The sequence below is a fragment of the Mustela nivalis genome, assembly GCF_964662115.1.
Source record: "Mustela nivalis genome assembly, chromosome: 7".
In the NCBI taxonomy this organism is placed as follows: Eukaryota; Metazoa; Chordata; class Mammalia; order Carnivora; family Mustelidae; genus Mustela; species Mustela nivalis.
Genome location: NC_139026.1, coordinates 100445999 through 100470357, shown reverse-complemented (window position 1 = coordinate 100470357; position 24359 = coordinate 100445999). Strand labels below are relative to the sequence as shown.

Sequence of the window (24359 nt, the reverse complement as noted above, 5' to 3'; positions counted from 1 at the left end):
TATATGAACCCAGTCATCTACTCTATGCACATGCAGCTGAACACTGCTAGAGAAAATTTCAAGTGAATACATTTCCACTGTTCTGAATTGATGATCTTCAGCCTCAAATGAGATCTCAGTACTGCCAAGCAATCTTACTCTTTAATTCTTAGCAAATAACTGGGCCTTGTATTTTTAGGACAATAAAAGTCGAAACTACTTGCAAACAATCTTCTTTTCTCCCATTGCAACAGTAGTATCTTTCCTCCACTCGAATGTTGTACTGTGAGGCTTATTCCTGGGACCTCTTTTTCACAGATGCCCTCATTTAGATGCAATCATCCTTGATTTTAAATACCACTACAAGCAGCCATATTTCTGTTACTAACCTAAGTCTCTGGTCTGTATTCCCTACCAGAATATCCATCTGCTAATGATGTATCTAACTTGGATGTTTCATGGGCATCACAAACTGAATATGCTTAAAGTTAACTCATATTTATCTCCCTACCCCAGATCTACTTCTGCCATTGTGCCCCTCCTACCATCACTCTGATTTCATTAAATGGTTCAAACTATGATGCACAAGCCAGAAACTAAAGACAAATGTGACTTTCCTCATTTTTCATTAATTTGAGTATTTACACTGTTCTAGGTAATAGGGCTAGAGCAGTGACTAAAACAAAGCTCCTATGCTCATAAAGCATGGTGAGTGTGAGCATGTGTGAGAGAGAGAGGTGGGGGGGGGGCAGATAAATGGGGCTAGAGCAGTAAGTAAAAAAGGACTTGAGCTCACGAAGTGTGTGTGTGAGCATGCATCTGTGTGTGTGCTTGAAGTAGGCGAAGGCAGACTGACAAAAAACCCCAAATATACACACACACAGCATGTGAGGTGGTCATGATTCATGTATCGAATGCTGCAAAGGCATTTACTACTGTATATGGAGTAGACAAGGTTCTGACTGATTTTATGCCATTCCCCCTCAAATATTATTCCACAGGTTACTCACCTTTTGGTTCCTCAAACTTGCCTGTCCTAGAGGCACTGCACATGTTGCTGCTCCATCTAACTATAACTTTCACCTTCCTAACTCATACCCATTCTTTGGTCATTGCTCAAATGTTACTTCTGGAGAGTAAGACACCCAGTATAAAGCAGGTACTCTCCAAGTTCTTGTTATTTACTCAGAGCACCTCAGTTTTCCTCTTGATGATGCTTAGCATAATTCATGATTTATTTAATGTTTATCTTCTCTACTAGACTATGCTCCATGGAAACAGATACTGTTTTGTTTACAATGGTGCAATTAGTACCTATGGGAGTGAAAGGAACTTAGTAGGCCCTCAGTAACTAAGTGCTGAGTAAATGAATGGATGACTTCATAAGTATATTTGATTAAAAAAAATTAACCAGCTTGATTGCCTATAATATTCTGAGGACAATGCTCTGAATAACTTCAGGTTTTTGAAAATCAACTTCATCATCAAAGCAAGAAAAACACCTACTGGTGATGTTACGAAAAAGGAATGTGATTCCAAAAGGAGTTCTTAAAATGTTTTGAACACTCTTACTGTTAAATGAGTTAAGAGTGTTTATAACTTCCGAGGAAACTATTTGATCTGTACAACAGTTATAGTATTTCAGGGGAGCATCTTGAATTAAGGGGCCATATATTTGACATAAACATAAAAACACTGTTAATGGTTGTATAATCTGCATATATCTAATGCCACTGAAACACATACTTAAAAATGATCAAAACAGTAAATTTTGTTAAGTATATTTGACCATAATAAAACATTTTTATGCATTCCTTACAAGTTGACAAGTAAATTTTGAAAGACACGTCATCTCAGAATGTTTGAATAACTCAGTTTTAATTCATTTTTTAACTTGTCCTAGTGAATGAAAAGTCACTTAAACCTTCCTTGCCTCAATTTTCTAATCAGTAAAATAAGCATACTTTATGCCTTAAATGATAGACCTCCATGACGAGGAAATTAAGAAAGTGACAATGATATGAAAAACCTGCACTATGTAAAGAAGGGCAGTGCTGTTCTCAGAGGCTGCAGGTTTATTACTGGGTTGCTAATTTTTTTAATATGACTTTGAGAATTGGTCATTTAAAAAATTTATTTATTTGTTTATTTTTTAATGAGAGAGAGAGAGAGAGGGAGCGTGAGCGCGGAGAAGGCCAAAGGGAGAAGCAGACTCCTTGCTGAGCAGGGAACCCAATGTGGGACTTGATTCTGGGACTCCAGCATCACGACCTGAGCTGAAAGCAGTTGCTTAACCAACTGAGCCACCCAGGCGCCCAAGTAATTTATTTGAAATATTATTAATTAAGCAATGGTTTTCAGAACCAACTCACTGAGCCTCTCCCTACCCAGTACAGCATAATTTACAAATCACCGTAAGGACTGATTGATAATACTTAATAACTGGTTTCCATAAATATAGTATTAAAAGAATACTGAACTAAGCAATTATTTGCAAATTGACATTAATGAAGTTGTTCATGAGCAATAAGCATAATCACAAACTATTTCTACTCACAAACTAAAATAGAAAGGTGATTTTTTAAAAAGATTTTATTCATTTATTTGACAGACAGAGATCACAAGCAGGCAGAGAGGCAGGCAGGCAGAGAGGAGGAAGCAGACTCCCTGCTGAGCAGAGGGGACCCTGGGATCATGACCGGAGCTGAAGGCAGAGGCCTTAACCCACTGAGCCACCCAGGTGCCCCTAGAAAGGTGATTTAAAGATAAATGACATCAAAAGAAAAAAAAGTCTAACAGATTAGGAACTTTTTAGTAATAAATAAAGCACAGCCTCAGTTCACTAGAATTTAAATGTATACATTAAAACAAACAAAAAGTCAATAAAACAAGCCCTTAAGAGGGATTTAGTGTGTCTTTCCTTTTCTAAGGCTCTAATCACACCAATATCCTATCTTTCCTAGTGACACTATTCAGTAATAGCAACTTTAAACTTAGAATATTAGCCTCACATATTTTAGAACCTTCTAATTATTAAAGTGTTGAATGATATTAGTGTATATTTAATAAGGGAGGAAATAGATCTTAGAAAGCATTTTGATGTCCAGAAAATAAACTGTTTGATTTTGGGGTGACAGAAGTAAATTTGGAACCATGTTCCCTTTGGTGGTTTTTTTTTTGGAGGGGAATAAATGTGGTTATCATTATAAATTACAGACTAACATTTCTTACATTTTCCTTTATTTATTAAAGATTTTATTTATTTATTTATTTGAGAGAAAGAGAGAGAATGCGCACAAGGAGGGAGGAGTGATAGAGAGAAGCAGACTCCCCGCTGAGCAAGGAGCCCCACATGGGACTTGATCCCAAGACCCCAAGATCTGCCAAAGGCAGATGCTGAACCAACTGATCCACCCTGGCGCTCCTTACATTTTCCTTTAGCTACAAATAAATATCCTTTAAACAATTATTAAAATCAATACAAGAGGGGCTCCTGGCTGGGTTGGTGGAGCTTACGACTCGATTTTGGGGCTGTGAGTTCAAGATCTATGTTGGGTGTAGAGATTACTTAAAAATTAAAAAAAAAAAAATCTTAAAAAAATTGATATTCGGTCTGATTTTATTAACTGCTGTCATAAGGTATAATCACTATAAGTTATCCTACCTAGTAAGTGTATGTAAATTGGTGTTGATCTGCCAGAGCAATGTAAAAACAATTCTGTATTAGAATCAGGTATAATTATTTACAACTCCTTAAAATAATCCCTGCATTTTTCTCTAATCTATATTCATGTCATTCTCTTACAGAATTAGGGGCAGATAAAACATTTAAGTCTATACTAATTCAGAAATAGAGGCATTAATCCTAGAGATACTTGTATATTAATTCAAAAAATGTGAAGAATGAACAAATAAGATTATTCCCTTCAGTATTTGGTCTTAAGGAAGGCATGTCTTCATGACATGAAATCACAAACAGCCAAGTTACATAGATGCAAGTTACGCTTTTAGAGATACCATTTCTCCTCCGGTTATGAAAACTATTTCTTAGAGAACTATGATATATATACTCTTCTTCAAAATAATATGCCTGGGAATTCAGGTTCTGCTTTTCCAGCCCCCTTTCTCTTTCTAAAAGAAGGAATACTTCTCTCCGACCCTAGTTCGAACAAAGGGAAAAGTAAAAATATTAGCACCTGTATTGAGAAAGTGAATGGTTCTAGTATAAGTAAGGCCGTTTCCATTTCTTTACTTTGATCAAAATGAAAAGACGACCCAAATGAGCTGTCATTTAATAGATGATTAAACACATTTTTGATGATAGTGCCATGTAATTTTTGGCACATAATATAGACACTCAAATAACTGAGTTTAATTTCCTGGATTAGTGTCAAGTACAGCACAGGGAATATAGTTAATAATTTTGTAATAAGTTTGTATGGTGACAGACGGTGATTACATCTATCATGGTTATCATTTTGTAATGTATAAAAACATCAAATCACTATGTGGTATACAAAAACTAATATAATATTGTATGTCATTTATAATTTTTAAAAAGCCTGCCCTAGCAAGAAGTTTTGAATTTTTAGCTATATTCTCAGTTTATAAGAAGGCAAAATTTTCTTCAAAATCCTAAACTATTTTTTAAAATGCTTATGTCTCAAGGGCTAATTGATTCCTTTTTTGATGAAAACTATTTTCATTTTTTAACTATAAATTTGGTTTATTTGAATGAAATTAGAAAACTTCATGTTAATCTGGATTTCAAAGAATTGGTGTTCCAATAAATGCAAAAAGTATTTCAGGGTGACAGCAGAACAGCATTAAATTTAATCATATGCAAATGATAAAGGACTACAACATAGAAATTAATAGTTTTAGTAATGACTTTTCCACTGTTTTACAATATAATAAGAACCTACTTTCTTAAAAAAATGTTACTTCGGTGTAGCATTACTCATTCTCTTTTAAGTTTTTTTAAAAAGCTTTAAGCTTTCTATTTAACATTCTTCAGAATTTACTGAATAGATTGAATAGATTTTTTCCTAACCCAACAGACCATGAAAAAAAAAAAAAAAAACTGGGGCTGCCTGGGTGGCTCAGTGGATTAGGCCTCTGCCTTCGGCCCAGGTCATGATTTCAGGGTCCTGGGATCGAGTCCTTCATCGGGCTCTCTGTTAAGCGGGGAGCCTGTCCTTCCTCTCTCTCTCTACTCGTGATCTCTCTCTGTCAAATAAATAAAATCTTAAAAACAACAACAACAACAACAACAAAAAACTGACTTAAAAATGCTTGGAATCCCAACTGATTTTACAGTGTATGACAGGAATAATGAATAGAGTCTTTATTACTATCATTTTTTTCAATGACTTCCTAGAGCCCTAATACTTCCAAGTAAAGAGTTTGAAAACAACCATCTTACGCCATGCTGCTTTCCAGTGGAAAAGACCATATCACTCCCCTGCTTCAAATCCATCTGCAGAGTTGCTTCTTCCAGGAAGCCAATCATGAGCCTCCTAGGCCTTGACAATGAAAAAGACAAGGGTTGGAGTGCTCCTGAATCTACTCAACTGATGCTAATTAAAATTACCTCCAATAACGCAAATTTTAAAATTAGACATTCTCTCAAAGATTTAGGGCATTAGAAAACTATTTTGTTAACTTATTTGTACCACTGGAACTTAGTGGTGTATGCCTGCCATCATAATTACTCAGGAGGCTGAGGCCAGGGATAACCTGAATTTTGTGTTTTCTGAAGATTGAATATGCACAAACAGTTCTACATTATTGTATTCCTTGCCTACTAGTTTGCCTGGGGAGAGTTAAACAGTTCAAAAATGGAGATGATAAATGCCATTACTGCAATAATACTAAGCGAAAAAGAATTAAAAATATGATTAGTTCTTTTTTCATCACTAGGTACAAGCCAAGTGAAATGAGACTTCCAGAAAAGGAGAACAAATACAATGGTTATCAAAATTAGATTTTTTCCGGTTACTGTGCTTAGCTCTTTGAATTAAAACAAAACAACACAAGACAAAACATTAACCTACTTCCTACTGATTTATGATGTGCTACTCACTATCCTAAGAACTTTATATTCTTCACCTCATTTAGTCCCTAACAAAATTCCCAAGATACGGATCCCATTATTTTCCTCATATGATGTGAAAAATGAAAATGACTTCTATAGGGTAACACAGATAAATGACTTCTATAGGGTAACACAGATAATAAATAAGAGAGACATGTTTTCAATCCAGGCAGTATAACTCCATAAACTGTTCTCCTAATCTGATTGTTACTTTTTAATTGTGTTCTTTTCTTTTTTCTTCCTATACTATAGTTTTTAGACTGTTTCTTAAGAGTCCTGGGATCCCATGAGAATGCCTTCACGGCCATTAAGGAAAGTAAGAGACAGTAGGTGGGACTCTATACCCTTTACCCAACCACAGCAACTTTGCTAAATCTCTTTAAATACTGAGGATAAAATCAAACTTTTCAGAGTAATAATTAAAAAGAGATGTCCTTACTAAAAGGCAGAAAGTGTGAAAACCACAGTATCTAGACTATAATCTTCATGGACACAGGATCTGTGTCCAAAAGTGTCTCATATGTTTCATATTCAATAAATATTAACTTAATAAATTAAAACTATGTAACAGTACTATTCTCATCAAAAAAGTTTAATACTCATTCATACTATTACTTCAGAGAAAATCTTGAATACAAATATAATTAAACAGTAAGACTAATAATAATATTAAAATCAGACTCAGATTGGTGCCACTTAGTTTTTAACCATAAGTAGTCAAAAAGATTTCTTTACCTCAAGGCTACTGATGGGTTAATAAGCATAATCCATTCTCACATACAAAAAGTAGGTATGCTTTCCACAAAAAGTTTTTTGGCATATCAATAATCATACTGCCCAAAGTATTAAAATGTCTACGTATTTTTTTTTTAAGAATTATTGACTATAAGAAATTATAATAAAATCCAAATTATCAGTAGAGATATTTTCTGAAGCTCATGAATTGTCTTCAATTTCAGAGAAGTTATAAGGAAACTTGAAAAAAAAAAGATAATTGAGGAAACTATCTAAAAAAATTATTTAAAAAAAGAATCTACTCTATTAGTTATCTTTAACCCCTATCACCTGTGGACCTAACAACTTACATGCATGTTCATGAAACAGAGATAAAGCCTACTGACATCATTTTGTATTCCCTTTAATGATGAATTCTCAGCTTCAGAGTGAACATCTAAATCAATCAAAAATCATAAAAGCTTTAAGAAAATAAAATGAAGTATTAGCTTTCCCAATTGTGGATTTGAATTAAAAGTCAAAAGTAGCAAAAATAAAAACTCATTTTTTTCTCTTGCCCAAGGTGATTAGAGATTTTAATTTTAGCAAAAGTACAGTTTCCAGCCAAGACACAGACATGAAATAATATCCACTGCTTAAAATGTAAAAACCAGAGGTTTTCATCTAAAAATTTTCTTACTTTATGACTAATACCAGAAAGTAACAAACTATCACCCTCATCTCTACAAACCTTACCCTCATGGCTCTGATTTCATTCAAAATGGAACATGTAAAGGTAATATACATTGAGAGGATCAGCATTAAATTGATAAACTTTATAAATTTATAAATTCAAAACTTATAAATTTGTAACTTCAAAACTAGTTTTGAAGTGAGGCAATAACTAATAGAATGAATTTTCTGATACCTTAAACATATATAAGAAGGTCTAACAAATGCCAAATCTAGCCCAACATAAGTGATTAGAAGATTTAATTTTAATACTCATTTTTAAAGGAATTATAGTTAACCATATGGAGATAAAACACTAGTACGTCTGTATCAAAGGCATAGGAAACTAGGACTTAAGAATCTCCTAGAAGGAATTCAGTTTGAATGAAAGCCAGAGCCGCTTCTGAATGATTAGCATGAATATTAACTCTTGTTCTCTTCTGACCATCTCAGATTTAATGCTATGCTGTTAAAGTATTTTCTTAATCCTTATAAGAAAGAACCAAGATTGGTTTTAGATTAATCACCTCCCCCTCCCAAAAAAAACCCCTCTCAAGTTTCATAAAGTGTCTAGAACCAAAATAATTTTGGCAGTGCAAGGATAGGAGTGATCTAAAAATTAATACGACTTAGTGATACAAGAAGAGTTTTCTGGTACTGACATACCATTTATATAAAACATCTTCCAGAGATGGTACTAAAGATGTTTTCTGTGGTCAGGTAGAATAGTCCAACAGATATCCAAATAAAATTACAATCTATCTGGTCTGTTCCTGTCTCTGAAAGCTTAGCACCCACACACTTTACTTTGTTATTTAAATAGCTACCAGAAAAAAAGTATGTTTTGGCTTGCTCTTCTCAGATGAGTTCCTTTTCTCCTCTCCCAGAAATATCAAGATAAAATTTTTAAAAAATTGTTTATTTAACTAGCACTGGGATCCTAGAAAAATAATTTTGAATAAAGTAATTCAATTTATTTAATTCAATTCAGTTCATTTAAAGCATAAATTAATCATCAAAAATTTAAAGGAAGAGTTTATGAACCCTACACAGTATCTGCTTAAGCATAAAGGCTATTTTCTGAGTGGATCAACTCTAAACCAAGAAATCACAAATTAAGTAATTATATCCTTTAGGCATTTCTAAAAGATTCTTGGTCTAGACAGTTATGACAAATACTAATTTTCCAAGAATACCGTAAAGACAATGGTTAATTTAGGAGACAAATATATTAATGCCAATGTTCAAAAGGAATTATTAGAGTTTTGGATTTTGGATGGTAAAAAGTCCTATCCTATTTTCAGATAGTGAAAAAAAGTTGTAATAATGTCCTCCAATTAATCCATACTCTGCATTTTAATCTACTATCTTTGGAGGATGCCTCCTAGGCATAGGAGATTCAGTATTAAAATATGAATTGAGAACAGAAAATTACAGATTTAAAAATAAAATTTCTGAATTTTCAAAAAACAAAACCACTCCAAAACAAAAAAAGGATCCCCCCAAAGGCTAAAACTGAACTATCAAAAATAGTATACCATTATTTTGGACTTTCTGAAGTACAGAATTTTATTTGTAAAAAGAAAATGAAATAACCATTTCTAATTTTATAACTAGGGACAGTGATATTAAGAAATATATATATCTCATTACTTCAAAGTTAATCAAAGACATAAACATTCAATAAACTGTGAAAGGGTGTAAAAAAAGCAGGAAGAAAAGGGAAGGTTCATGGAGAGATAAAGGGAAAAAAGGGGAAGTGATCAATTGTATCCACAAATTAAAAACATCTTTAAGGGAAAGTGATTTGTTAAAATATGTATGCAAAAGGAAGTTCATAAAATTTTCTCATTAAAAAAATCTTAAATTTCACATTAAGTTTAAAAAAATGATTTAAAAATAAATTTATTTAGAGTTAAAGAACTGGTGACCATAAAAGATTTATTCTCTAAGATTCCCACCAATGTCCAAAAAAAGCGTGACATTTGTACTGAAAATATAAAGGAGTGATCTCACTTTTTTTTTTCTTTTCAGAGAATCTAGCTTTTCTGATTGAAATTATATTTTGTGTAAGTGATAATCTTCTACCATGTGGTAATCAATCATATGCCACCTAATTGAGGAACATGATAATATTCTATTAGCACTAGAATGAATGATTCAAATATGCATGTTTAAATCTTCCATGAATACAGAAACTCTCAAAACATATAATACTCATGTTCTGATACATAAAACTCTACTCTTCTTTTATTGCTGATTTCCATGTGAATTTCACTTTGGAATGACCTACCTGAATAGCTGAGTTCATGAAACACGTATTTCCCAAGTTACTTAGGCCACAGAGGCCTGGCTGTTCATTGTTTCTGCCAGGTTCTGAATAATCATAGTTCTTATAAGCAGTATATGATGGGAGACAATAATTTGAGTTTTTCACACTAGAAGAAAACAAAGAATATTTTTCATAATGCAGCCAATTATTTAAAAAATTGTTATATGAACAGAGTACTTCAAACCAATTTGAGATAGGTGGTCAGTCATTAAATTTTTTATTAAAAAAATTATCTCGTACTTTTAAAGATATGAACCTAATGAAAATAACCCCTTTAATTAAGATACTTCTCATTCAATTAACAAAATCACTGCACACATATGCCACACCAACCAATACAAACCACTATTATATCTTTCTACCATTGATTAGCTGGAGCAGCTCCACAGCTTGCTCCATTCTTCATTGCTCCATCAAATTTAAAACATTCAGATTTTAAACACCACCCGCAGCAATAAATCATCTCATTTATGTCCCTTTTATATCCTGCTACTGTAATAGAATGAGAACAGTAGAAACAGGAGGAGTTGTACTTTAGCTACAGGTGAGAGCAGAGATTTCCAAGGCCTCTGTGACATCACTGGTCGATGCATTGAAGATTCTATTTATAGTTTCTATGCTAGACCAGCAAAATCTAGTAATCAAATGCAGAAAAAAGCCTGGGGTGATCAGAAATGATTCTAAGCAAGTACATTCCAGTATTTGATTTTTTTTTTCCTAGTTTGTTAGAATAATTTAGGTTTTCTTTTTTTTTTAACCTAGATGAATATAACCTCAGGATAATTTGGACTATCAGCATAATAAATACTAATCATAAAAAAAAAGGCAAATAATTTTCAACCTTAGAGAATCAAGAGTAATTTTAAGACAAAGAAAACTCAGTAGGTTAAACTGTCTCTCTTTCTTTCTACATGTAATAAAACAATAATTTTGTGGGAAAGGATGAATTCTCCCTTAATTTTTAATAGGTTATCTTATAAAATATTTACAATGGACACATTATATATAACTCAAAGCCATACTCTCAATCATCACTTTTTTTATTCATGAGAGCAAACCTGAAATGAGAATCAAGGTCATACTAAAAGTAAATTACAATTCAAATAAAAGAATAGAGTGTTACAAATAAACATGATGAATCAATAACCCTGATAATCTCAATTAGGTACAATTTATTCCTGGTATTTTTTTTTTAGAAGTATTTTTTACTTATAATTTCAAATTTTTCATACTGTAGCTTCTATACTAATACTTTATTATTATAACAGTTTAAGAGAACTGTATTACTGCCAGTTACCACAAAGCCTTTAGTAAACACACACACACACACCTACCCTTCAACAAGCTTCACAGGTAAAACAAAACCACCTCAACCCAAAACTATACACACAAGGCCAACCTAGTATTTTCACATAATTTAAGAACATACCCATAACACAAATAAAAAGACCACAGTTTCCAGACTCAAAAAGCAAATTATCCTGATAATTAAAAAAAAAAGGGGAGGGCACAAAGAAATGCAACCTGATCAATTCTATTCTAGAACTTTTAGACTTGTAATTGTATTTACTTGTTTTAAAATAAAAAAAAGTATAAAACAAAAAATAGACTCAAGGACCTTTTGTTCTGGCAGATCACTAGCCTTATGATTCATATTTTATATTCCCAGTAACTACTAAAATATAAGACACCTATATGTTCACTCAGTGATTGATGACTGGACTCCTGAATCTAACTTTGAGGACATGTAACAAAAGCTAAGTCCTGTTTTTTCTTTTTTAATTTCCAAAAGAAGTGCTTAAAATCAAGGTCTCTATATAAAAAAATGAAAGGCCTGCATTTTCTACACATCCTCCACATTTAAAAAACCCCACACATATACCAGATATAAAATTAAAATGAAATTTGAGCAGAGATGGGGCACCTGCGTGGCTCAGTGGGTTAAAGCCTCTGCCTTCAGCTCCGGTAATGATCCCAAGGTCCTGGGATTGAGCCCCATATCGGGCTCTCTGCTCAGCAGGAAGCCTGCTTCCTCCTCTTCCTCTCTCTCTCTCTCTCTCCCCCTCCCCCACCCCGCCTGCCTCTCTGCCTACTTGTGATCTCTGTCAAATAAATAAATAAAATCTTTTAAAAAAATTTTTGAGCAGAGTACACAGGGAAAGTATGCTCAAATGCATGTTCACGCCCCCACACCCCTTCTCCCCGCCACGCCACACACACACAGAGGCAAGTGAAAAGACTAAAAAAGCCACATTTACACGCTTATTCCTTAAGTATATATTCATACAGCCACAAGTAACACAAATGGATGCTGGAAGCTCTTCTCTTTCTTAGTGGCAACAGGATGGAATTTGCTGGGATAGGGATTTTAATTTACTGAGAAATGAACAAAAACTCAATTGCAGAAGCAGTTTTGTTTGTTTTGTCTTTTAAAATTTGAATCTTAAAGGATATCTACATTTCAGTTTAAGTGACAGAGTAAATACAAGCACGGCCCAAAGACTGAGACAGTCTAGATGCTCAATGACAATAATAAAAACTGATAAATTTAAAATATTTCAACACTATATTGACTGGTTACTTATAACCCACATGTTACGTGCTTCCTAAATCAAATATTAAAGTAAGTCATGGAGAATACCAAAACCAGGAGTTCTTAAAACATTTCCAACAAAATACATGGAAACCTAGACCTGTGACTATCTTTTTTCCTAAAGGTGAAAAGCTAGTCCTTATCCTCTATAGCAGTGCAGTTTTGCAAAAATAAATAAGTATGCCTGTAATCTTAATGGGAATTTTAGTATTATACTATGTTAATTCTGTATTATAAATCTATCACCCTAAATGAAGATACACTGAAAAAGTAACTTATTTTTTGGTAAAATTGAGCCCTATCTTTCTATACAAATTTCAGATTGACTTTTCAATTAGTACTTATATTTGACATTGTATTATAAATCTATAATTTAATCCTCATAACTATAATTATGCTCATTTTGCAGTTAATGAATGATGCTTTCAGTGAGTAACTTGCAAAGAGCCATATGGCTGGCTAGCCCTGGCAGTCTCCAAAATCAAGTACTTTTTCATAGTTTAATCTCTTATAGGAAGTCATTTCCATTTCAAATAAAAGAGTTTTAAATGAATTAACATAAAAACAGAAATGTGCTCTGATGTGGAATGCCAAGAATTATGACAATACATACATTACAAAGACTTTTCAAAGACAGCGTTATATCAAAGCAAATGTAGCAAGACAAAAAAATGCAGGGAACAAAAAGAGGAAATGGCGCACATTAAAAATGAACTTAAATTATAATTGAGGCAAAACCAAAAACTGTAGAGAGTAGGAGGTAAAACTACTACATTAGGAAACAATTGACTCTTCGTTAGTCTTTAATAACAGCTTTATTAAATTTATACGAAATAATTCTAAGTATACTTTGTTACCTTTATGGCCAATATCCTTATTTCTGGAAGTGAAAACTTTTTATCTTAGTAATGTATCAGTTTAATTCAAGTCTTGAATTTATAAATAATGTCACATAAACTTGTAAGTAATAACTACTGATTTTAGTATATACTTTGGTACTTGTAGAGTCACATGGTGATGTTTCAAAAACGCACTTAATCTAAAAAAGGTCACTACCCATTTTACGTTTAATTAAAGAAATTATGCTACTTCCATAGGCAGTCTTAAACTCTTATGTATTTCTACAAGTTGAATGGAAAGAAATAAATTTTATGTGAAATAATTTATTATGATAATATTAAACCAAACAGTAATTCAAATTCAGATTAATTCACATTGAAAGTAATTAAAATGTTGATTCAAATTAAAATTTAAAAAAACTTTCCATTTTACAAATGTTTAAATTTTATTCCTTACTAAGAAAGGTAAGCTTTATTGTTAAAGCTTTACTTTTAAGCATGGTGGTACTTCAGTAGCTATTTGCTATAAAAATTTCCTATAATGAAAGGACTATTTTAGTGCCTAAAATAAACAAATATCAACAGCTAAAAATAAAATCTAGCCATAGAAGTAGAATATATCTCAAACTTAATACTCCAATTTCTCTCCCAGTTATCTTCTGCAGTCAGAGGTTTTAGGATCCGATTATACCATCATACTCTTACTATGGGAGGGAAATGACAAAAACAAAAATGCACCAGACCCCATATACTAACACGATGACTACAGTCTATGGTCAATGCAGTCTACAGTGTTAAAAATTTCTCCAAACAATAACTATAAATATATGTTAAACCTGGAACTGAGTTCTTTTATAGTAAATGTGGGAGCATCTGCAATTGGTAGAAACACAAGAAGTATTTTAACTCCCATGAAAAAATTATTTTTGATGAATTTAATTAAAAGATACCATATAAAACATTAACCAGATTAAAGGATTAAAGGGGTATTTCCTTTCACTTTTTTGCCTGTGAACATACATTTTTAAGTAGTAAAGAACACACTACATTGCAGATTTAGATATTCATATTCATATTCATAGTGTCTTCAATATTTCACTATTACACTATAATGTAATGTTATTATATTACGATACACATGTCTTTTTATAAATTACTAAAAGGAATTAATATATTAATAAATCTTCTTGACACACATATGGTAAATTCTTTTCTAGAAAAGTTGGACTAATACTCCAATCACTCAAATGAAATCCTTGCAAGAATAAATATCATTAACTCTTCCCAGTGAGACTGAGGTGGAGAGAAGTAGATGGAATTTTTAATGGTTTTAATTTGCATATCTCTAGTTAGTTGTGAATCTGAGTATTTAAAGTGTTTATATATTTTAATTACCTTGCTTTTATTGCCAGTTGCATCATTTGCTCATTTTTCTACTTATCTTAGAAAATTATTCACTGATCTTTATGACTTTGATATATTAGGAATATTTATCCTATGTCATTTGTAGCAAGTGTTTTTTCCATTTATTTGTTTTTTAATTTTTATATGCCTAACAATTAAAAGGTCAACTGAATATAAAGTTTTAAAGAGAAATTCTTGGGACACCTGGGTGGCTCAGTTGGTTGGACAACTGCCTTCGGCTCAGGTCATGATCCCGGAGTCCCGGGATCGAGTCCTGTTTCGGACTCCCAGCTCCACCGGGAGTCTGCTTCTCTCTCTGACCTTCTCCTCGCTCATGTTCTCTCTCACTGTCTCTCTCTCAAATAAATAAATAAAAAATCTTTAAAAAAAAAAGAGAGAAATTCTCAATAGTGATCCAATTTCCCAACAAAATTTCCTGGATAATCTGCTCATTCTCCATTAGTCTACAATGTTTTTGGATCACATTGAATTCTTTTATGTATAAGGGGCTGTTTCTGGACTATGTTTTCTATTTCTCTGATCTGTAGATGTATTTCTGGGTCACTACCATGCTGTTTGAATTCTTATTATCTTTGTCAGAGGCTGTGATATTTAGTAGGATTAATCCTTTCTCATTTTCCTTTCCAAAATTATTTTGGCTATTCTTATGTATTTATAATCTAGGTGTAGCTTAAAATCATTTTGTCAAGCCTTCTCCCCATTCCAGATATGAATTTTCAGGGAAAATTAATTAAACCTATAAATTCAATTAATGATGTTATTTTAAAAATTATTTCACAAATAGCCTTAGTCTTTTCAAATTTACTCTTTGGGAAATCAGATGCCATTTATGAACTGGACAAGTAGGGCAAATTAAAAAAAAAAAAAAAAAAAAAAAAGGAAAACTATATACAATTATCCCAAAAAATAAACCACAATGTAATGTATATATTCAAGAAACAATAAAAGGGTAATTGTTTCTAGATTAAAGTTCTTCCTTTACTACAAATAACAAAAGCTGTCTTTTTATCCTTTTCTATAAAATAAAAACCATGACAATTTTCAAGGTAATATACCCATGTCAGACATTACAGTAAAGCCCAAGTGATTTTTAACCTTTTTCTATGGCAATATAGCATATACTTTCACGTAACTTTTACAAATTCTGAGATTCTGAATATTATTCATGATGGGGCAAGGGAACTGTTTCTCTAACCTTTTTAAAGAAAAAGTGATTGCCTTTTTGATAAACCTAAAAATTTGTGTATGCTTTCCAGGTGAGAATCACTGATATACACTTAAAAAAAATATTACTACATATTGTAGGTGATTATATATCTAGTTCTCAAATGACATCTGAAATTTATACTCTTACTAAAAAATTGAGTTCTAACAGACTTCTATATATATTTTCAACAGTTAGTGTTTAAAAAGTAAAATTCTGAAAGTACTTTAATTCTCTTTTAGTGGATTATTGTAGTAGATGTATTAAATCAAGAAGTTTAGAATAGTGCTTTCTTGTAAAATTACTCCTAGAAGAACTGATCAGTAATTTAAAAAAAATTCAATTTGAATGCATTAAGACTTTTATCCTAAGTTTTAGATACAAGAGATTTTTTGCAACCACAATAGGGCGATCAATTAAACAAAGAGTTTTTAAGATTCAGTGCTTACTTTCTGTTGTTGATGTTGTTATAATTATTTGATAGAGATGAAGGAGAGATCTTTGGTAAAGCTGAAAAATTGGATGCACCTGGGGACCTTTAAAAATATGAAAATGTTAAATTAGATAAAAAATGCTGAATTTTGAAATTAATTATGAAATAAAGAAAAAAACAGATGACAATGTATGTAGTAAATGAATGCTGGAAAACAGATTCATGAGCAAAATCACTATATCTCCTTTGTTTTTCTACTCCTTATGTATTGGTACAAAAGGGAATTATTTTCAAAAGAAATTTATCAAATTAAATATACAACTTGATATTTATTATTCCTATAAATGTACTAATATACCCATTTCTGAATTCAGGTAACCATTTTCCATATTTTACAACAATAATTTCCTTAAATCGGTAGAATTAAAATATCAATTTTTTTAAGGAAGCATGTAAATGAAATCCAATTTGTATCTCAGTAGGTACCATTTCATTTTACTTATATACAACACTGACAGAGAGATCCGAGGATTTACCAGTTCTTTAAAATGTAAGGCAACAGGGATACAATAGCATAGAAGAACTTCAAAACATAATCTTGAGAAGTAATTTTTGGCCAAAGTTATTTCTACAAAAACTGAAAAGATATACATCTGATTCTATATTACACACCTCACTAATTCAGAATCTTTTCAGAGAAATTTCAATTACTAACAGCTTTTAATAAACCAATATGCTTTAAGGGCATGATTTATAATCAACAAACTCATTACACAGGAATGATTACTTTAAAATACTTAACAGGTCTCTTAAATATTTAATTTCCCTTATAATTTTGTAAACAATTTTAATTTATTAGGCAATATCCAGGCCATGGACTACAAAAAGCTGTCAGTCTAGCATCTCATTCCTTACAAATTCTAAATTAGTGAGGCCCAAAGTGATTAGTTTTTAAAAATTATTTTATTTCCTTTGATCAGGTGCTAATGAACAGTGAAATGGTCAATGGGCATGGAAGTATGATCTACAAAATCTGCGAAGTTTACAAATTTTAGGTGATTTGGATTACACCTAATCTATATACTCGCAATGCATTATGCAGAATACATGGTGGGCAATAACATTTCTTACACATAAAAATTTTTATTTAACTTTTGAAAATTTTATACATTATGAAGTCTTGGTAAAATTTTTTTATGTTAAAGGAGTGTTTTTTGTTGTTGATATAGGTTGTATATAGGTAGATTATACGAAGTTAAGACCTCTATTTAGATGGCTTTCTGACAGAAAACCTTGTAAGGTATTATTTTACTGTACTAAGATCAAAATATAAGACACAATTAACCAAGTTTTAATATAAAATAATGTAGAGGACACATTTAAAAGGTTATCTTAATATTTTACGGTAGTAGTTTTTAAATAGTAACAGAAACACATAAGTATCCTGGCGTTTTTGCCTGCATGTTAAGAATGCTGTTATCAAAGAAAAAACCCCCATATTTATTAGAGAAAAGAGTTATAATGAATTAAGGAGGTTAATTTTTCAAAACGTGATCCATTTACCTACAATTTAATTCACTTTACCTTTTCAGAAACAGAAATAAACTGACATGTTCTCTTGAATTTTAATTATGGTCAAATTTATATATAAATAAATATATATAAATATATATATATATATATTTTTTTTTCCCTTTGCCCATTTGTGGCCTTTTTACTATCCATTAGCAACTCTATCCAAGAACAGTGTTAGAAGTTCCTGTTAGAAGTTAGAAGAAACTCACTGAAATATTCAAACATTTATTAAATGACTACTATATGCCTTGCCCTTCGTAAATACAAGGAATACAAGGACACAGTTCCTGACATCAAACAACTCAAAATCTAATGGGAGAAAATAACACATAAGCAAAATAAATATAAAACAGTTTAAAGTCCTATAGAAATTTTAAAACTAAAATATAAAATTTTGTGGGTAATAACACGAGGTGATTTAAAATGATGTGCAGAGTTGGAGGGATAGGTGGAAACTGGAAGTGAGAGTATTCCAGGTGGAAGGAACAGTATACGCAAATGTATGGGACTGTAGAAATGAAGATGTGTTCAGGAATTATCAATAAATTCAGTTCGGCTTAAAGAGTAGGAAACAAGTAGTGACAAGAACAGAAATTAAGAAGGTAGGCATGATAATAAACGAACTTTGATGTTCTATAAAGAACTTAGTAGATCTTATTCCATTGTACTGAGCATGTTGAAAGAGTTTAAAAGGGTAACTATACAATCAGATTTGTACTCTAGAAAGGTAATTCTTGAGAAAGAGAAAGGAGACTGACAGATCATTTAGGAGACCACATTAATAAAATTAATAAAGTCTGGGGCAAAGACCACAGGGTAGGCAAGGGCAAAATGTCTTGGATGTTTAGGAAGCGGTTCTCAAAGAACAGTCAGTGGACCCTTGGAAGGCCCTGTGATTCTTTCGGTGTGCCCATCTATATAAAGGTGCTACTTAAGTGTTAGTTGACCTTTTCACTGGGTGGGTATTTCCAATGATAGTGCAAAAACAATGGTGGGTAAAACTGCTGATACCTTACCATGAGTTAAAGTAGCAGCATCAAATTATATACTAGAGTCACTGTATTTTTCACTGTATCCTTACAGTGAAGAAACAGTTTCACTTAAGAATATCCATCTTAAAAAGATAAAAAATATTACTTTTATTAAATCCTAACCTTAAATACACTTCTTTTCTTTTTTTTTTTTTACGTGACAAACTGGAAAGTTTGCATAAAGCACATCCGTTCTATACTGAAGTAACATGATTGTCATGAGGAAAAACACTTGTGTAAATATTTGAATCAAGCAGAACTAGCCCTCTTTTCACTGCATCACTCTTCCACATAAAGGCTATCTGGCAGACATCTCAAAATGAATGAAGGAAGACTGTAACTTCAAGGAAAAAAATTGAAAGTATTTGCTGCCCATGATAACATTCAAGTGATCAAACAAAAAAGAGAATTCTGGAAAACCTGACTTTGCCACTGTGAGGCTTGATAGCTTCCCACTATTTAAAGACTTTCCTTGTAAGATTGGTGACATTTTAAGAAATGATTAAAAAATACTATGTGATGAAGAAGATACTATCTGATGAAATATGTCAATATTTGGAATATCTGCATAACTTAGTGAATCAATATTTTTCCAACTGCATCAAGTACACATGATAGATTTTAACATAATAGTATTAAAAGTTGATTGATGTGGTTCCAGATTCCACACTGCAATTAAATTTTCATCATTAAACCACCGCTACTCAAGTTCTGATGTGGTGTCAGTTATCTGAAAATACCTGTGTTCTAACTACATATCTGTGAAACTGAGCTTTATTTATGCACTTCAATCCAAACAATATATCACAATAAACTGAATGCAGAAGCCCATATGAGAATTTGTCTTCTGTTTAGTCAGATACTAAAGAAATTTCAAATATGTAAAACAATTCTACTCTTCTCAGTACATTTTTTTGTTGTGAAGATTATTTTTCACAAAAATATTATTTATACCAAAATGAATTTTAGTATTATTTATAAACAAATATTTTTAAAAATAAAATTACTTTTCTTCAGCCATTATGAATCCCAGTACCAAATTTGCAACCCATTTTTAAAATTTCATTTTCTTTTTTTTTTTTTAAGATTTATTTATTTATTTATTTGACACAGAGAGATAGAGAGAGAGAGGTCACAAGTAGGCATAGAGGCAGGCAGAGGAGAAGGGGTAAGCAGGCTCCCTACTGAGCAGAGAGCCCGATGCGGGGCTCCATCCCAGGACACCGAGATCATGACCTGAGCTGAAGGCAGAGGCTCAACCACTGAGCCACCCAGGCACCCACCCATTTTTATTTTCAACCTATTACAGAAATTTCCAAACTTACACAAGTCCTCATGTACCCAATACCAGACACTCAGCTTCAAAAATTATTAACATCCTGCCACTTTCGTTTTATCTTTATTTCCTTGACCTCCCTCTCCCCATGTTTTTGCTGGACTATTTTAAAGCAAATCCTATACATTTAAAATTTCACCTGTATATATATATATTCTCTCTATATATACATATATATAAACATTTATATTCACCTGTATATATTTATATATATATATAAATATATATAATGGAATATTACTACACCATAAAAAATGAAACCTTGTGATTGGCAATGATGTGGCTACAGCTAGGGGGTTTTATGCTAAGTGAAATAAGTCAGAGAAAGACAAATACCACATGATTTCACTCATACGTAGATTTTAAGAAACAAAATAGATGAACATAGGGGAAAAAAGAGAGGCAAACCATAAAATAGACAACTATAGAGAACAAACAGAGTTGCTGGAGGGAAGGTGGGATGGGCTAAATGGATGATGGGTATTAAGCAGCGCACTTGTTGTGATGAACATTGGGTGTTATATATGTAAATGATTAATCTCTGAATTCTATTCCTGAAACTAATATTGTACTTTATGATAACTGGAATTTAAATAATAAAACAAATTATAAACAAAAAAATGGAAACAAACAAAAAAATTACAATATATATCCCTAAAAGTTAACAGATCTTTTTTGATACCACTATCAGTCCCAATTGAATACTCTGTTCATGTTCACTTTTTCCCCCAACTGTCTCAAAGTATCTGTTCTCCCCAGTCGGTTGATTTGAATTAGGACCCAAAACAAATCCATACATTTGCAGATCAATTTTGATAACTTCAAAAGCCCTTACTTGCTCCTGCCAGCTAACTTCTCCTTTCATTTCACCTTACAGTGACTAAGTTTATTTTTACATTTGAGGGATTTCTGTATCTATTCATATCATTAACCTTGACTCATATGTATTACTGCAAATTGCTCAAATCCTTTTTGAATCAAACCAGGGAAAAACAACAATAAAATATCCAATAATATTTGTCAGTACCTGTGCATATCAAGCATCTATATAAGAACTGTAAACTTAAATTACATTTATGCATGAAATATGCTGTCTTAATTTCCTAACTTCAATTAAATTGGATATGGCTTTTAAATATCAAATCTAACACTAGTTACTGAACTCAACTGTGACCAAGCTGTTTGACAAAACTTGGGAGACACGGTACAGGTACTAGATTATATATTATCTTTCCACAATAGGAAACTGGTACACTGTTTAGATGAAGAAAAGATTTATTTAATCCATGTGCATTTTCAGCATTTCAAAGGAGTGTGCATAAAGACTCAGGATCTTAATGAATATTAAAACGAGAAACCTCAAGTCACAGGGAGTGTGCTGATGTGCAAGCCTTTCCAAAAAGGATCTGGAATTTGGATAGCCAAAATAACCAGAAAAAAGCAGTTTATTTGGTAAATGGCAGCACACAGGAACTTCCTTCTAACATTATTATGATGCCTATCTTTAGGTGACAAATACCTAGGAAAGGAGGTATACATTCAAATAACAACAAAAAATTTATATATAAAGCAGTTTCTCTCCCTCTCTAGGAATCCTGCCTTTCCAAACAAGTACCCTCTTCTGGGTACTTACCTTCCTTCTTTCACTACATTTCAAGATGAGTGATTTGTACCACTTGTTCCATTTTCTGATTACTCAATTCCTTTTTTCCTATAACCTATTTCTCATTCCCAATACAAGTTCCCACTTGTCAAGTATGTGGAAGCTTTCTCTTCTCCCACCGGTCTCTGGATCATTTTAGCAATGTTGACCATTCCCTTTCTTCTAAAAGTTTTCTCCTTTGGCCTCTCTAACATAATGGGTTCCAAGTTTTCCTGAATGTTCGGGAGTATTCTTTCTTTTTGATCTTTTTGTTTTATGTCATTACTTCAGAACACTTTTATAGTATATAGTTCTTTACATTTTCGATTAGATAATTCATATATGTTTAAATTCCTCAATTCTAGGAATAGAACTCCACATCTGCAGTTATTAGTCTCCAAACTTTGGTTCCCTATCTTCAACTACATCCTAGGCAGTTTTGTTTGGCTGTTCCATTACCTTAGAGTCTCAGACAAAGTCATTCTACATCTTTTTCTTAAGGAGAAAAATAAGAACAAGATAAAGTGATATAAAGTACAAAAGAAAATTTATAATGTCCTTAAAAATTATAACAAATTATAGATTTTGGGGAATATTACCTTAGATTTATGGCTCATAAGGTTGCATTTTAAATTGAAGACACATTATTAATTTAAAATGTGACTATAAATGAATTACAAGGAATCAAAAGCTGGTTTATGAGCCCTCTCTCAACTCCCACAAACTCAAACCACTCAATCCCCAACTTCATGTTTGAACAAGATTAAAACTGATAACACATTTTCTGTGAACTATGATAAATATAGCTTGTTTAGTGCCCCAAAAAACCTGCAATAACCAAACCTACTGTTTCAAATAAGCAGAAACTATGCCTATAATTACTTAAAAAGTCTCAGTACAATTTGTTAAATTGTACAATTGTTAAATTTAAACTCAGTACAATTTGTTAAAATGAAACCAATACTTTACTTTAGTATGAGTTTCCTAGTATGTAATTTAGGAATTTTCAACCAAATAGCTCTATGCATCATTTCTGAATCAATTTATACAGTTAAACTTCTAATTACATATGCAAACTGGGTTTAATCACTCAAGAAAATTCTAAAGAAGTATTTAAGCAAATACAGAATTGAAACAGATGGTGTAAAAAACAAAAACAGAATATTGCAGAGTCACCTACATGCTTTTATTATTTATTTTGAGCAAAAAGAAATATGCAATAGTTTTATTTATAAGTGCTCCCTCTTGCCAAGCAGAGCACTCAGGAACACAGTGCTGTAATAAAAAGTAATAAGGTACCAGATTTAGTTTATACTTGGTGTTTTGGTCACCAATTTGGAATTTTGTTAATCGGAACAACACAGATGGCAAAGAGACAATGTACGAGTAAGAACTACTAGCTTAGTTTTCCATTTGATTATTTTTGGCCTCTCATGCCTTATGTGGTTAATTTTAGATTCTTCTCTGGATGTTTTCTATTTTCTAGCCCATGAAAACTGCCTTTTCACAATCATCAATGACCTTCAACTTTTATTCACCAGATAGTTAATCACATGTCTTTTGTATTTTTGAACAACTAATGAAAATATCTGAATTAAATCCATTTCTTGTGCTATTCTCACAAGAGTAATTTAGATTTTTTTCTCTAATATTAATAATATCAAAGCCATCCTTTAAAATAACTATACCTAAATACAACCACAGAGAAAAAGATTAATTGTACAACTTAGTCAAAATTTAACAGAGTTGTGTCTCAGAAGCTACGGCTAAGGAACAAAGTGTTAACATTCAACAAACTCTGGAAAATAAGAGGTATAATCTACGGATTAGGTTTCTCCTCTCTTTAGGGAGTTCAAGAAATCAGAAAAACTAGATAAGAAATGCAAGTTCTGAAAAAAACTAAGCACTTGAGTATTTTAAAAACATAACATGAATATAAAGATGTAAATTTCAAATCAATCTTGGTATCTAGCAGAAAAATCCAGACAGAAAAATCTCAAGTATTTTTTAGGTAGCTTTAGATTTCTAATACAGATTATGGGTTGTTACAAGATATATGCATTTTTGTAACTACAGGATTACATGTTTCAAACAATTATACTTTGCCCTTAACATTTAATATTTAGTATTCCTTCTCAATCAAGTAGCACAAAAATTCAGCTTTAGCTAAGAATATATAGTCTCCATTCTGATAAAAATGGGCCCAGGACATTCCTCTGTTTCAGGAAACATACCTATCATACTGGTATTTTCTTGTTCATAAGCAGCACCTAAAAATGCACCTGGACCCAACATAAAGATTTATCTTTATATTCTGTTCATACTACGGTGGGCCACATAGTAAATATTAAGAAACATCACCTACAAAATTTCTCAAAATGTGATCCTAACATCAAAAGCTTTAGAATCACCTGGGAACTTACTAGA

General features: G+C 32.0%; 1 protein-coding gene across 14 annotated transcripts in view; it reads right to left on the bottom strand.

Annotated features, from left to right (window-relative positions):
• The window catches only part of USP15 (ubiquitin specific peptidase 15), a 115205-nt gene that overhangs the window by 32928 nt on the left and 57918 nt on the right, over window positions 1–24359 (bottom strand). For 6 of the 14 annotated variants that reach the window (XR_014314552.1, XR_014314553.1, XR_014314554.1 and 3 more), the window contains exons 7-9: window positions 16365–16451; window positions 9816–9960; window positions 5405–5504 (exon numbers count right to left, since the gene is read on the bottom strand). Coding sequence is in view for 4 of the 14 variants with exons in the window: in XM_082742514.1 (XP_082598640.1) it covers window positions 5405–5491 (87 nt within the window). In the remaining 10 variants the exon portion in view is untranslated. The remainder of the gene's footprint in view (window positions 1–5404; window positions 5505–9815; window positions 9961–16364; window positions 16452–24359) is intronic. The other 8 variants (XR_014314549.1, XR_014314550.1, XR_014314556.1 and 5 more) reach the window with 3 other exon arrangements.